We start from the raw sequence: 14,890 nt of genomic DNA on the forward strand, positions 1-14,890 counted from the left end.
GAGGAGAAAAACGCAGTCTTGCTTGCAGCAAGAGAAGCCCGAGCCTGGTTGGGCTGAAGTCGAAGCTTCACCCTTGCAGGTTCTTGAGGGCCTTTGGAGGTTGGTGGTGGCCATGTCCTGTGGCCAAGTGCCATCTAGTGAGTTCTGCAGGTATCACGTTTGGAGAATGAAACTGGCTGTGATCAAAAGTGTGGAGTTGGGTTCCCCCACCCCACCCCACTCCACCCCCAGTTTGGAAATCCCTTTTTTAATTTTATTGTTTCGAAAGGAACCACAAGAACAAAGCAGGAGGTTTGGGTTTGGTTTGAAACACTCAACTCTCTCCCCTTTTAGTAAATCCTTCCAGACTCACAGTATATACAATACAGGTGACATTACAGGTGGTTTTATTTGGGTATGGGAATAAAAACCTCCAAGTCCGTGTTTTTAGGGCTGTGCCTGGAGGAGGAGACACACGGAGGTGTGATGCTCTTGGGCTCGCGTGGCGCAGGGATGGGTGATGACTGGGAGGACGTAAGGGAGCTCTCCTCACCTGGCCCCAACTTATATCTTCTTCTCCTCACTAAACAGAGACACGACGAGGAGGCGGTGATTGACCAGGGAAGAACGAGCACCGCTGTCACTATTCACTATGAGAAGGAGGAGCTGGAAGGTGAGTCGGGAGAGGTGCCACCAGTCCCACGCGTTTTCCCGTCGCGCAAAGTCCCTGCTGCGTCCCGTGCTCAGCATACGCATCACCTGCAGCAAAACGTGGCGTGCTTCTAAATAAACAAGCACATTTATTTTCACATTGTTTTAATATTATGGCTTTTAGACAGAGGGGAAAAAGCCCCCGTGGCATCTGCGGTGTGAGCATTGGCCACAGAGCTTGGTAGTTCCCAGCTTGTTTTCTCAGAGGCTGCTCTTGGCTTGGAGAGGTCAGGAGAATAATTTGATGGCTGCAGACACAGGGCTGTGATTTTCTTTTTTTTTTGTTCCAGACTTCATTATCACAGGACTGATTGGATCTCCTCTTGTTGCCTTGTGCCATACAAAGATTTTAAAAATAATTACCTTCTGTGGCTGCTTAATGAGCAGGTCTGAGTGTTGTCCAGCCGAAGCTGGAATTTTAGACAAGGGTTGATACTTTCAGGGCACTTTTAGGTGACCCGGAGCCATCGCTTGTTGTTGCTCTGTTGTTGCAAAGTTAGAGTAAAACAGGCTTGGAAAAAGGGAGGGGTCTCTGACATTCGGGGATGCAGTGAAACTAAAATGAAGAGAAGTTGGTGTTTCCTCCTGGGATGGATGCGCTGGTTTAATCGTGGCAGCGGCGTCAACCGTCTCCGCAATATCGAGAGTGATGCGAACACTGCTTTTTTCGCAGGCCACCGCACCCTGTCCGTGGGCGTGCGGATGCCGCTGGTGAGGCAAAGCCACCGGTGCCACCGGCACCACCGACCCCACCACCAGAAGCATCGGAAGAAGGAACGGGAGAAGGACTGTGCCCCGATGGAGCAGGGCTACCACTGTAAGTCCCGCCGCAGCGTTCACGAGCCTTCTCGGGGCTGCGTGGGTGCCGGGGTCCTCTGCAAGCAGGTCCGTGTGGCTGATTTGTGTGGTTTGCTGTTCTTCTGAGGGAAAGTGGCATTATTTGGGAGGCAGTTGAAGGCATAATGGATTGAGGCTGGTCTTCCTTAGAGGGATCCTGCCATTAAAAATGGAAACGTGGGGAAGGAAAGTGGCCCGTCCTTATGCAGAGGTGGAACAGATGCTTCTCCTTCTCCGTGGCTCTGTGCAAGCCCGGCCAGACCCGGGGGAGAGGGGCCAGCCCAATATTTAGGGCTGAACTGGTGCTGATCGATGGCCACTTTGCGTGTGAGCGTGACGGGTCGAATGCAGGTGTGGTAACGGGATTTATCTTCTGCCCCCAGACACCCCATCCCAGCGGGTGCAGTTCATCCTCAGCACCGAGGAGAACGAGCAGCATGTTCCCCACCACTTGTTCACTGAGCTGGATGAGATTTTCCTGAAGGAGGGTGAAGATGCCGAGTGGAAGGAAACGGCAAGGTAAATCCCTGCCGCCGGCTGTGGTGGCAGCCGTGGGCTCTGCCTTCCGCTCTCCGGGACGCGAAGCGCTTGCAGCTGCAGGTGCCGATGCGTGGAGCCTTCTCCTCTTGCCGCCCCGTTGCTGCACCATAGGGGTTGCAGAGCTGAGGCTGTTTTCTTGCAACGGGGCTGATCGTGCCCGATGTCCGCAGGTGGCTGAAGTTTGAGGAGGACGTGGAAGATGGCGGCGAGCGCTGGAGCAAGCCCTACGTGGCCACGCTGTCCTTGCACAGCCTCTTCGAGCTGCGGAGCTGCATCATGAACGGGACAGTGCTGCTGGACGTTTGTGCCAACAGCATCGAAGAGATCGCAGGTACTGAGCGCACTGCGTCCCGCCGGGAACGGCCGAGCTCAATTTGCTGCGGTGCCCTTCACTCCCGTATCAAACCCTGCCCCAATGGCACATCCTTTTCCAGAACCTCCGCTGTGTTTTTAAATCGTGGGTTGCTTTTTGGATGTAGACTGGGTGTACAACAGTCACATCAGCTTTTTCTCCCAGTATGGGAGCCTTTTGAAAGCAATTTGTGGGGTCAGAGAGGCGATTAGAGAATATTCTCCGGCCAGAAAGGAGTGTCAGGGCTTGGCAGGCTGCTCTCAGAAACACGGAGTCTGCCTAAGAGCTGAACCTCCTTAAATAAGCTACTTACTACAAGCTGTTTCCTCCCGTTCTTTGTTTTGTTTTTTTCCTATTGCCTTAACATCCAGGATTTAAGAGCTTTAAAGGCAGAGTTTATCTGGCAGGTGACCAAGCAGCATATTTCTGTGGGGAAGATAATTGAAGTTAATTGAAAAAGCGGCTTTGGAGAAATTATCTTTGACTGGCAGGTCTCCATTCAGCCCTTGCAAGAGCTGGAGAAGTCGGAGCCGTTCTTAGCACGTTTCTCCCTGTGTTTGGCAAATTGCAGTGGATGGGCAAAGGAAACTCTGGGAAAGTCTGCGCTAGAGATTGCTTATAATTTGTTGAAATGTGTCGAGTCTAGAGAGTCTGTCTAGAAACGCCAGATCAGGAAAAAAAATGGCATTATCTAGGATGGGGAATAATTATCTGAGCGGAGTGATGAATAAGCACTTTGATGATGGCTTTTAGCAAAAGAGAATTCTTCCTTTCGCTGCAAAGGCTGAACTGCATTAAAACGTCTTGCTAAGCAAGGCTGAGCCCGCGTTAGGGTATCCTGCGTGGCGCAGCCTTCGCCGGGGGCTTGAGGGGTCGGGGCTTGGGGACTTTCTGCTCTGACAGCTTCGTTTCCCGTTGCCATCTCCAGATATGATCCTGGGCCAGCAAGAGCAGTCCACGGAGTTTGATGAGCGCATGCGGGCAAAAGTTCGAGAAGTGCTTTTGAAGAAGCATCACCATCAGAACGAGAAGAAAAGAAACAACCTTCTCTCCATCGTCTGCTCATTTGCTGACACGAGCAAGACGCAGTTAGATGTGCATCCCCTCGACAAGCCAGGTGAGGGTTTCTGCAGGGTTTGGTACCCGGTGAGGGTTTCTGCCAGGCTTTGGCACCAGGTGAAGGTTTCTGCAGGGCTTTGGCCCCATTAGACTTCTCCCGGCAAAGGAGAAGTGTCCCGATTGCTCCTTGCTTTTCTTTCTGAGTGTCTTTCTCCTCCCAGCCCACTCACTCACTCCTCATCCATCTCCCACCACTGCAGAAGCTAAAAATGGGGTGAACCGTGACACCAATGCAGTGGATCTAAGCAAGGTGAGACACTCGTAGCTTTCTTATGCTTTTAGGCCAGATTTGCTCTTGCAAACTTGGCTGCAGAGTGTTCTGCAGAGTGCTGTGGGCTTTGCTTTTGGGGTAATGGCTGAAAATCCCTTGTCGTGCCCAGGCGGAGCTGCGCTTCATGAAGAAAATTCCCACCGGGGCTGAAGCGTGCAACGTGCTTGTAGGAGAGCTGGATTTCCTTCGCCAGCCCATCGTGGCATTTGTCCGCCTGACCCCGGCTGTCCTCCTCTCGGGCATGACGGAAGTTCCCATCCCAACGAGGTCTGAATGAGAAGCGCAAAGTTTTTATTTAAAAAAAAACCACCACAACAAAACACCAAATTCATGCATCAGTTGGGCGTCCCAGGGGAACACGGCCAGTGGGAGCAAGCAGGTTTCTCCCACCCACATCTCTGTGCTTTCATTTCTCCCTTCCCTGCTGGAGCTTTTAAACCCATTGGCCAATTTTAATGAAAGTTTGCCCAAAACTCAAATTTGCGTTTGGTTTTGATGCGTTTCAAATTCATCACCTGAGTCAGTGAGCCTACACGTCCCCCCTGGAGCCACGCTCTGGGGTGGGAGCTCCCAGGGATTTCCTTGGGCGCCCTTTGAGTGAGGCCATGTTCTTCTCTCTCATTTTGGTTTTCTTGCCTAGGTTCCTGTTTGTTTTGCTTGGACCAGGAGGAAAAGCCCATCAGTACCACGAGATCGGCAGGTCCATGGCTACTATCATGACGGATGAGGTGTGACGAGATAAGAGATATCTCCGGGTCATTTTTTTGGGGCTTTCTTCACCTCTTCCTGTCTCTGTAGTAGTGAGGAAGAGGGTTTGTTGTCCCTGTTAGCTGCCTGCAGGAGGCTAAAATCCCACCTGGGCTGCAGCCCGCGCCTCATCCTTCTCTCCAGGGTCCCCAGCACGCTGTCCCCAGTGGTGGCATTGCCAGGGCCAGTGAAACTTCTCCTCTTGAAGCAGAAGGCTGTGGTGTGCCATGGGGGACGGGAGCCTGGTGGAGATGGTTACAAATACTGTGATGCACAGATTTTTCCTTTGGGGGAATATTTCCTGCCACTTCCAACAGGCGATTTGGGGGAAATGACCTTGCATTTAGCCAAGAGCTTATTGCACTGGTTAGGACATCCGAGATGGGTCATGCTCTCACCAGGTTGTCTCCTACGGCAGGTTTTCCACGATGTTGCCTATAAAGCCAAGAACCGGGCTGACCTGGTGGCTGGCATCGATGAGTTTCTGGATCAGGTCATGGTTTTGCCACCAGGAGAGTGGGATCCCTCCATCCGAATTGAGCCCCCGAAAAACGTCCCTTCGCAGGTGGGTGCTGCGGCAGAAGGAGGCACGAGGGGGATGGGCAGGAGGGCAGCACGGCTGGGGGTGCTGCTCAGGGGCCCAAATTCACAGGTCACGTACCCAGCCCAAAAAGCAAAACAAGCCAGTGGCTGCAAAGACATATCTTTATCTTATTTCCATTTTAACAGGAAAAAAGGAAGGTGCCAGAAGCTCTCGATGACAGCGCTTCTCACAGCAAGCCGGAGAAGCACAGCGGTCCTGAACTGGAGCGGACAGGAAGGTGTGAACTGAAATAGTTTGGTGGGGTGTTTTTCTGTTTGCCCCTAAAATCTGAGCGCACACCTCCCTTCTAGCAGAGTTTTGGGGTTAACTGGGTCAGTGAAGGGGCTCCAGGTTCCCAGCTTGGTCCCCTGGGCTGGGTGGGTGGGAGATTTGGGCAGCTGGGCTGAGCCGCAGCATGGTTGCACACAGGTTTTCTTGCTTTGGGGTGGAAGCAGATGTGTAAGTACCTCCAGGTAGAGCTCTGCTGCTTCTCAAAGTGAGGGACTGTTGCAATAAGAGGGGACGGGCTCTCAGGTTTGGTCTCCTTTTCTTTTTGTTGGAGGGTTTTTTCATATGCCTCAGTTTCTACTGGGGCTAAAATGGGAGAAGGAGACTTCTTTTTAGCAATGGAAGTTACTCTGTGCTTGTGATTGTCCTTCCTCAGCCAAGAAAACTTAACGCTGTCTTCCACGAAAATGGTTTGTTTTTTTTTTTTCCTTCCTCCAGGCTCTTTGGAGGTTTGATCCGGGATGTGAAGCGAAAAGCCCCCTGGTTCTGGAGTGACTTTCGGGATGGTCTGAGCCTGCAGTGTCTGGCGTCCTTCCTCTTCCTCTACTGTGCCTGCATGTCCCCCATCATCACCTTCGGGGGACTGCTGGGGGAGGCGACCAACGGCCACATAGTGAGCACCTCTCTCTGTTGGGTGGCACGGGGGAGGACAAAACTCATGCAAAAGTCCTTGCTGCAGTGAATTTGCACTTGTTTTTTTCCCCCTAATGATTTAATTACTCGCTGCTGCCTCTCTTCCCCGGACAGAGTGCCATGGAGTCGCTGCTGGGCGCATCCATGACCGGCGTGGTGTATTCCCTCTTTGCTGGCCAACCTCTCACCATCCTCGGCAGCACCGGCCCCGTCCTCGTGTTCGAGAAGATCCTCTACAAATTCTGCAAGTAAGGCTGGCTGCTGCGGCCAGGTGCTGCGAGCGCCTTTGGAAGAAGGCAGGGATGGAGAAAAGATGTTTTTCTTAGTGGTAGTTGGTAGATTGAAGTTGTCTTCTGTGTCACAGACATCACGCGCTGCTGCTTTAGTATGTGACGGTGCAGGAGCCCTCGGTCTCTGAAGGATGGATGGGTGGTTCGGGGTTTTTAGGGTTAAAGTGAAAGAGCAGGAGGAGGAGAAACCACAAGGATGTGGATGCCCGAGCTTGGCTGCACAGGGAAGATGAGACAAATGACTCTGGTTTGGGAATGAGGGAAGATTTGCTTTCCTCTCAGTACAAACTCGGGCACTTTTTTGCATGATTTTTGCTGGAAGTGGAAATATATTTTGCCCACATATCCAAAGAGTTTTCTGGTCCAATGTTTTGATGATTTTTGAGAAAGCAGGAGCTTTTCACGCGAAATGGATATTTTCCATGACAGTCTTTTTGTTGTGGCAACTGTGATGGGAGATTAACCCCCTTATTGCAATTAAATTTATTATGAAGCCCCAACTTGCTGGCAGCAGGTAACTGGGTGCAAACCCAGCCGGTTTCGCTGTTAGGGCATCGGGGTGATGTGGGAGAACACCACCTTCCACAACAGGGACCTGACCTCAATTAGCCTCCGAGGCATTAACACAAGGTAATTGTTAAATAAGGATAATTAAATAATTGGCCTCTCCTCCTGCAGGCCCACACCCTGCGCCGCAGCCCCGAGGCTGTCTGTCGTAGGACCGGAAACTGCATTCACCATCCGCAGCCTTGACACGCTCCTGAATTGCTGCCGACTTTCCCCAAAGGAAGGCACGGCTCGGAGCCTCTTGCTGCCCTCTCCACCCTGCGTTTTCTTTTGCTTTCCCAGGGACTACGCGCTCTCCTATCTCTCTCTCCGGGCATGCATCGGTCTGTGGACCGCCTTCTTCTGCGTAGTGCTGGTGGCCACTGATGCTAGCTCTTTGGTGTGCTACATCACCCGCTTCACCGAAGAAGCCTTCGCCTCCCTCATCTGCATCATCTTCATCTACGAGGCTCTGGAGAAGCTGAGTCACCTGCGAGAGACCTACCCTGTGCACACACACAGCAAGCTGGACTTCCTCACCATCTCCTAGTGGGTTTCTTCCTCCTAAAACGCCGCTGCCCCTTGGCAGGAGCTCAGGGCTGCACCTCCATCGCCTTCCCCTCACCCCTGTCTTGGCTTCTCTCCTCCCAGCTGTAAGTGTGAGGCACCGACCCATCCCAGCAACGAAACCCTGCAGTTCTGGGAGAGCAACAAGATCAATGTGTCTGGCATCACCTGGGAGAACCTCACGGTGACTGTAAGTGCCCCGAGTCACTGCTTCCTCGTGCCGCGGCCGCGGGGTCCAGGGGCACTGGCCTGGTGCAAAGCTCAGAGCCCTTCAGGTGATGATGGGCTTCCAACTGTGCCAGTGCTGCTCTGAAAAGTCATTACTTCAGTGTGTTTAACCCCCTTGGGCCTGGGAAGGAGAGTCCACCTCATCCCCGACATGGTGGGCAATAACTGTTATCCTCAGAACAGCGGTTCTGTCTGGGAGCAAGGTTCAGTGGGTGCTTTGGTTATTGGAGAAGTTGGAGGACTTCAGTTCATGCTTGAAGGCTGTAATTAGCTTCCTTAATTGGTTCCTAGTAACTCCAGGCCTTGCTTTCTTACTCAGCGCTGTCTGAAGGTACGTGCATAAACTTGCATGTCTGAGCAGCCCCTTGGGCCATTGTTGCTGGAAGCAGAGCTCAGGCACAGGGTGGGACGCTCTTATGGACATCTTCACCCCCCTTGGCCGTGTCCTGTGAGCCCGCCCCTGGGAAGGGACAATTTGTCTCTTCTCCTTTCCTGTCACTGTTGTCTTAGCCCTCCTTCCCCATTCCCTCTTTCACTCTCCCCAAGAGTTTCCAGTGTTTCCTTCCCCTCTGGTGTCTTCTTCAGCCACGGTTACCTGCCGTTCAAGCGGAGGATGTGCCATGGGTCTGTGGTACAGTGTCCCATCACATCTCCTCTCTCCGCTGTCTGTGTAGTTCCATGTGTCACTTATTCAGCTGCTGTTGATCGTTAAATATAAATCTCCGCTAGCTGCATTAGTCCCGAGGTCACGGATCTTGGAGCAAGATCCTTCAAACCCCCTAGTTATCCGAGGTTTCCTTGCCGCATGTGCACTACCTTTGTGTCCTGATGCTGTTTCCCCAGGAATGTCGGTATTTGCATGGAGAGTTTCGTGGACCTGCCTGTGGACACGATGGCCCCTACACGCCCGATGTCCTCTTCTGGTGCTGCATCCTCTTCTTCTCCACCTTTGTCCTGTCGGGCTTATTGAAGAAGTTTAAAACCAGCCGCTACTTCCCGACCAGAGTAGGTAGAAGATGGTGGCCAGCAGCAGTCTCCACACTCATTTCCCAAAATGGCTTTCCCGGAGCACTAAGCAGTGTTTGCCACCGCTTGGTCAAACTGGGAAATGTTGACCTTGAAGGCCAAACTTGGATGTCCCTCACTCATTTCCAGGAGTGCAAAACGATCGTAGTGTTTCCCACCTGCCTCGCGACCTGCCCCGGAGCGGTTTTTTGCCCAGGCAGTGGGAAATCAGGTCTTCCAAAGTTGGTTGTTTGTTGTTTTTTTGCTTGTGTTTTTTTTTCACCTTCTGTGCCTTATATGCTCAAATGGAAAGTTGATTCAAATGAGGAACTGCCATAGAAAAAGTCACAAAGGACACTGTTTCTTCCTTTTGAGGAGCAAATGATGCCTCAGTGCTTTATTCCCATTGTAGCTGTGAGTGCAGCTGTAGTGGCAGACATCTGTTTCCTTATTTTTTAATATTTATTGGCTTTTTTTTAAGGTTTGAATCTCGCAGGTACAAACACAGCAACAGTATCTAACCGAGGGATTTGGCTGCATCTTCTCAGAGTGGTGGGAATTTGTTAACCAGCCTTAATGCTGTTGACGTCTTTAACTTTTCCATCTCACGGTATGGCCCCGTTTGTGCTGTCCCTTTCAGCTCTGCTTTCTTGCCCCAGGTACGGTCCGCAGTAAGTGACTTTGGTGTCTTCCTCACCATCGTCGTCATGGTGCTCATTGACTTCCTGGTTGGGATCCCGTCGCCGAAGCTCCACGTCCCCCACATGTTCAAGGTAATGGGGTGTTTTGGTGTGGAGCCACTTTCAGCCCTTGGGGATGCCACAAGGTGATGCTGGGACAGGACAGGGCTGAGTCTGGGGATGCTGGTGGTGTTACTATCTCCTCTTCCACCTCCGAATGCATCGTTTCCTTCTGGAAAGAAGACGCCAGCCCCAAAACTTGATACCTACAGAAGTATCTATAGGTGCTTGCGACGAGGACGCTGGCACTGCTGAACCCCGTAGGAGAGGGTGACACGAAGGCAGGGCCAGGAGATGAGGCGGCACAGCGATGGAGAGGAAAATCAAAGCCAGCGAAGTGGCTGGGCTGGGAGTTGATCCTGATGTGTGTTTTGGCTTTGTTGCAGCCTACCAGAGACGACCGCGGGTGGTTGGTCAACCCCATAGGGCCCAACCCTTGGTGGACGGTGTTGGCCGCGCCCATCCCAGCTCTGCTCTGCACCATCTTGATATTCATGGACCAGCAGATCACGTCTGTCATTGTCAACAGGAAGGAGCACAAGCTGAAGGTAAGGGGCTGCAAGAGCTGACCCCATCCCCACCCCACTCTGGGCTGCAGGTGTGGGGAGAAGCTCCTATGCCAAGTGCTTTGTGAAGGCGTTGGTTTGGGACAATGTCAGGCTGTGTGGCAGGATGCTCTGCTGGATTAGTGATGTCACAGGGAGCAAACGAGGGCAGTTCAGATGAGCAATCTTTTGGAGGAGCAAATTAATTTTCAAGCACTATAGAAGCGTATTTTTGTTTCAAAACGCCAGCAGGAGCTGGGGGAACGAACTGTTTTGACGCACTGCCAGGGATAACTCGGGGTCACATCTTGCTTGCAAGCAGTAGAAATTTCTTTATGAATGAAAATAGTCTTTTTGTTTGTTTGAGAAGTAGCTATTGCACAAACCTCCCAAATCCACTTGGTCTGAACCCCTGCCAGATTTTCACGAAAGGTGCTTGCGCAAAGACCATATCCATCCTTATTTTTGCCAATTCTTCTCTTAAATTTTCAAGAGGGTGACTTGCGCCCAAGTAGGGTTTGAGTCTGAGTCGCGACGTTGTCCTCGCTCTTGTGCTGTGGGATGCTCTGTTCCTTGTTTTGCTGCCCACAGAAAGGATGCGGGTACCACCTGGACCTTTTCATGGTGGCCGTGATGCTCGGGGTGTGCTCCGTGATGGGGCTGCCCTGGTTTGTGGCTGCGACTGTCCTGTCCATCACCCACGTGAATAGCCTCAAAGTGGAGTCTGGCTGCTCAGCTCCAGGAGAACAACCCAAGTTTCTGGGGATACGAGAGCAGAGAGTCACCGGCTTGATGATCTTTGTGCTCATGGGCTGCTCTGTCTTCTTCACTTCGGTGTTAAAGGTAAGAGGAAAATGCAAAACGCCCAACAAGCGTGAGCTTTTTGGAGGTTTGACAAAAACCATCCCCTCCCTCCAGGCCTGAGTAGGTGTGGAGCAGAGGAGGAGGCGATCCCAAACCTTGAGGCTTGGCCCACGGTGGGAAGCAGCCTCAGTTACGCTTTCCAGCCCTTCACACCCCAGTTTGGTGTCCTCGAGGCAAGCGAGCAGGACAACTGCTTTAATTCCCAGGTGTCTCTCAGGCCCACCTGTGTTTATGGGTTACGACGAAGCGGATTCAGACCAGTACACTGCTCTCTTTCAAGCAGGCAGCACCTTATGGGATGCAATTTGCTCCCCCAAATGCCTCCCAACAGCCGTTCCCAGTAGCTAAACACACCAAAATCATCCCCGTGGGCTTCCTTGTGTGTTCCTCCCACAAAGTCACCGCAGCTCTAGGCTAAAAGGAGGCACTTCGCTTTTGCATGTTGCCACAAAAATGTGTAGAAATGTTCTTCAGCCGTCACAGAACGTGGCGTACAGTTTCATGGGTGAAATGACCTATTTTCCTCCAACCTTTCAGGAAAACAGGAGTATTCTAATGAAACGTAACTAAATGCTCTGCCTAAAGCAGAGCATTCACTCACTCACTCACACAAACAAAACCTCTACGTGTTGAGAGCTGAAACATCTCTAACCCTGTGGAAACTGGAAAGCTTTAGGCAATTTTAGGCAGTGCCTCTAGAAGAGAGCAGTAATACTGGAAATGCATTTAAAAAAATAAATTATTGCATTCTTTTTTTTAATTTCCCAGTTTATACCCATGCCTGTGCTTTACGGTGTCTTTCTCTACATGGGCGTGTCGTCACTCAGAGGGATTCAGGTACGGACTCTTACAGCGTGCAGCTCCCTGCTGTGTCATCTCCAGAGAAGCAGGAAAAAAGCAGTGGTGTGGGAGAAAACCTCCCCAAAAGCAGGCAGTGAAAGTATTTTGTATAAGGAAAAGATTGGTGGGGGCACAGGAGGTACGTAGGGCGGGAGGACCAGGCAAGTTCAGCGCGCTCTGCGTCACAGTTTGGGACAGGGCAGTGTTTGGTGTGGTGAAAATGGGGGAATTCAGTGCAAAGCGAAGGCGATTTCTACTGCCGGTGGGAATCCTCACTGGGGGATTGAGTGGGCTGAGAAATGCCAAATAACAAACAGAAGAATAGAATATATTAAAAATATATTTTTATAGAAGAACAGGGAGGGGGGGTGAGATGGTCTGAGGAGGACCTGGGGGTGCGGACTGATGAGAAGCTCACCGTGAGCCGGCAATGCGCGATCGCAGCCCAGAAGGCCGACCGCATCCTGGGCTGCATCAGCAGTGTGTCCGGCAGGGGGAGGGGGGGATTGTGCCCTCTGCTGTGCTCTGCTCTGGGGAGACCCCCTGCAGTGCTGCCTCCAACTCTGGGGCCACAGCACAGGAGAGCCATGGACCTGGTGGAGCGGGGCCAGAGGAGGCCCCGGAGCTGCTGGGAGGGCTGGAGCCCCTCTGCTGGGAGGACAGGCTGGGAGAGGTGGGGGTGTTCAGCCCGGAGAAGAGAGGTCTCCGGGGAGCCCTCAGAGCCCCTGCCAGTGCCTAAAGGGGCTCCAGGAGAGCTGGGGAGGGACTCTGGATGAGGGAGGGGAGCGATGGGACGAGGGGGGATGGTTTGACACTGACAGAGGGCAGATTGAGATGAGATATCAGGGAGAAATTTTTCCCTGTGAGGGTGGTGAGGCACCAGCGCAGGTTGCCCTGAGAATCTGTGGCTGCCCCATCCCTGGAGGTGTTCAAGGCCAGGTTGGACGGGGCTTGGAGCAACCTGGGCTGGTGGGAGGTGTCCCTGCCCAAGGCAGGGGGTGGGACTGGATGATCTTCGAGGTCCCTTCCAACCTAAACCCTTCTGTGATTCTATAATAGAAGGACGTGGAATAATTGCAACTTGGTGGGCAGCTCTCATGGGCACACTGGTTTATAGATGGAGCAAAGGGAAAACGGGTGCTGCTCCTGGGAGGAACAAAATGGGATCCAGGATTTCTCACTGCACGCGAGATCCTGAAAACTCCTTCCACGTCCCAACAGGGCCGGAAACTTTCCGCAGCCCCAAGGGGTAACTTTTCCGCTTTTATTTTGCAGTTCTTCGATCGCTTGAAGCTCTTTTGGATGCCGGCAAAACACCAGCCGGATTTCATCTACCTGCGGCACGTTCCCTTGCGGAAGGTGCATTTCTTCACCGTGATCCAGCTCATCTGCCTCGTCCTGCTCTGGGCCATCAAGGTGTCCCGTGCTGCCATCATCTTTCCCATGATGGTAAGAGCCGGTGCCGCTTGGCAGCGGGACGTTTGCAGCGTCGGAGTGAGACGTAGCATCATCTCACACCTCAACCCCCTCTTCCTTCTTATTTTGTGAAGGTTTTGGCTCTCGTGTTTGTCCGGAAAGTGATGGACTTCTGCTTCTCAAAGCGGGAGCTCAGCTTTTTGGATGACCTTATGCCAGAAAGCAGGAAGAAGTTGGCCGATGCCAAAAATGAAGGCAAAGAAGAAGAGGTGATGCTTGCTGGGTGCTCGGGGCTGGATGTCTCCCTCGGGCTCTGAGATTGCCTCTTTCCGTCACAGCTTCTCTTGAAATGTTGGGGGAAGATCCGAACTCAATAGAAATAGATCCTGACAGCCTGGATCCCACATCATAACCTTGTTTTTAAATTAGCAGTGAGCTTAACACTTGAATAGCGGTATAATTTTTAAAGGTGCCATTTATAATAAACATTATAATTATGATGGAAAGATTTGCTCATAAGGGTGGTTTTAACCCCCCCCCAAAATGTTTGGAGTGAAAGGTCTTTCCCCGGCTGTGCTAACAGAAGGTCAGAAGGAGAGGGCAGCACGTGGGCTTTGCTGGGTGTTTAGTTTATCTCCACTTCGATCATAGACAGACAACTTTGATTTGTCCCTTTTTATGTCAGGAGTCCCAGGAGATGATGGAAGCTGCTGCTGCAAACTCCGTTCGGCTGCAGCTGGGCAAGACCAGCAGCGCGGATATCCCAAAGCCAAGCAGCGACAGGTAAAGCCCCACCAAGCAGCAGGACCCCCGGCAAGATTAGCCTGAAGTGGGTTGGCAGAATTTTCTCCATGTTTCTTTGCTGAGCATCCCAGCGCCATGCACTCAGCTTGGTGGGAAGAGCAAATTTATGGGCAGGGCGGGCGGCAGAGCGCTGGCACAGGCTGCCCAGAGAGGTGGGGGAGTCTCCCACTCGGGAGCCATTCCAAACCCGCCTGGAGGTGTCCTGTGCCACTGCTGTAGGTGCCCCTGCTCTGGCGGGGGTGGAACTGGGTGAGCTCCAGAGGGCCCTTCCAGCCCTGACCAGTCTGGGATTCTGTGCAGAGCCTTTGCACAGAGCTGTAGCTCTGCGGCTCTCCGGCTCGCCTTCCAAACCTCCTCCTCCCGCCCAACCCGCTGTGCTTATGCGCAGCTTTGGTTCTCCTCCCCCCCGTTCCTCTTGCTGGTGCTGATGCGCTGGGTGGCGTCAGTTCCCACAGTCACAGATTGCTGTCTCAAATATTTATTGCAGGACTGATCCTTCGGAGATTAATATCTCGGATGAGATATCAAAAACACCCGTGTGGAAGGCTCTCACTATGAGCATGGAAACAGTCTGAATCTGGGGAGGAAAGAGGTAAAGGATCGTGTGGGAACGTGGCCGTGCTCCTTTGCGAGCGGTGGCACGTGCCTACGGCTTTTTTTTTTTTGCCGGCAATGCCGAGCAAGCGGCGAGGGCTGCGGCACACGAACCAGCTCCTCTCTGCTGGCGCCGTCCCACGAGCGGGGCAACAGCCCCACTGATGACGCTCTCCCTCCTTTTCTCTCTCCTCCCTCCCCCCAACTCCAGTTTTCATGTGTAGGAATCTTGACTTTGAAGGAGAGGCGTGAGAACGTGACTCGGGGATGTGCCCACGCAGACATGGGCAGAAACCGCTTTTATTTTGTTTTCCAGTTGGAGGATTCCCCTTTAAGCCACGGCGATGGTTTCAGCTGTCCTTGGTGTGCTTCAGGCATTCCCTCTCTCCAG

General features: G+C 52.5%; 1 protein-coding gene across 1 annotated transcript; it reads left to right on the forward strand.

Annotated features, from left to right (window-relative positions):
• Positions 1 to 570: 570 nt before the first annotated feature.
• LOC309685433 (electroneutral sodium bicarbonate exchanger 1-like) lies at positions 571 to 14,480 on the forward strand (the record flags this gene model as incomplete). Its single annotated transcript, XM_082501203.1, has 23 exons — positions 571 to 652; positions 1,364 to 1,507; positions 1,911 to 2,046; positions 2,238 to 2,398; positions 3,348 to 3,536; positions 3,700 to 3,788; positions 3,919 to 4,076; positions 4,450 to 4,537; positions 4,975 to 5,121; positions 5,286 to 5,377; positions 5,866 to 6,040; positions 6,175 to 6,308; positions 7,200 to 7,445; positions 7,548 to 7,653; positions 8,535 to 8,696; positions 9,356 to 9,469; positions 9,823 to 9,984; positions 10,573 to 10,824; positions 11,614 to 11,682; positions 12,961 to 13,134; positions 13,236 to 13,370; positions 13,787 to 13,884; positions 14,393 to 14,480. Coding segments are annotated over 23 exons (3,201 nt in total), but the record flags the coding sequence as incomplete, so codon positions are not given.
• Positions 14,481 to 14,890: the final 410 nt, after the last annotated feature.

This window comes from Vanellus vanellus (genome assembly GCF_965231255.1).
Source record: "Vanellus vanellus genome assembly, contig: HAP1_SCAFFOLD_102, whole genome shotgun sequence".
Taxonomy (NCBI): Eukaryota; Metazoa; Chordata; class Aves; order Charadriiformes; family Charadriidae; genus Vanellus; species Vanellus vanellus.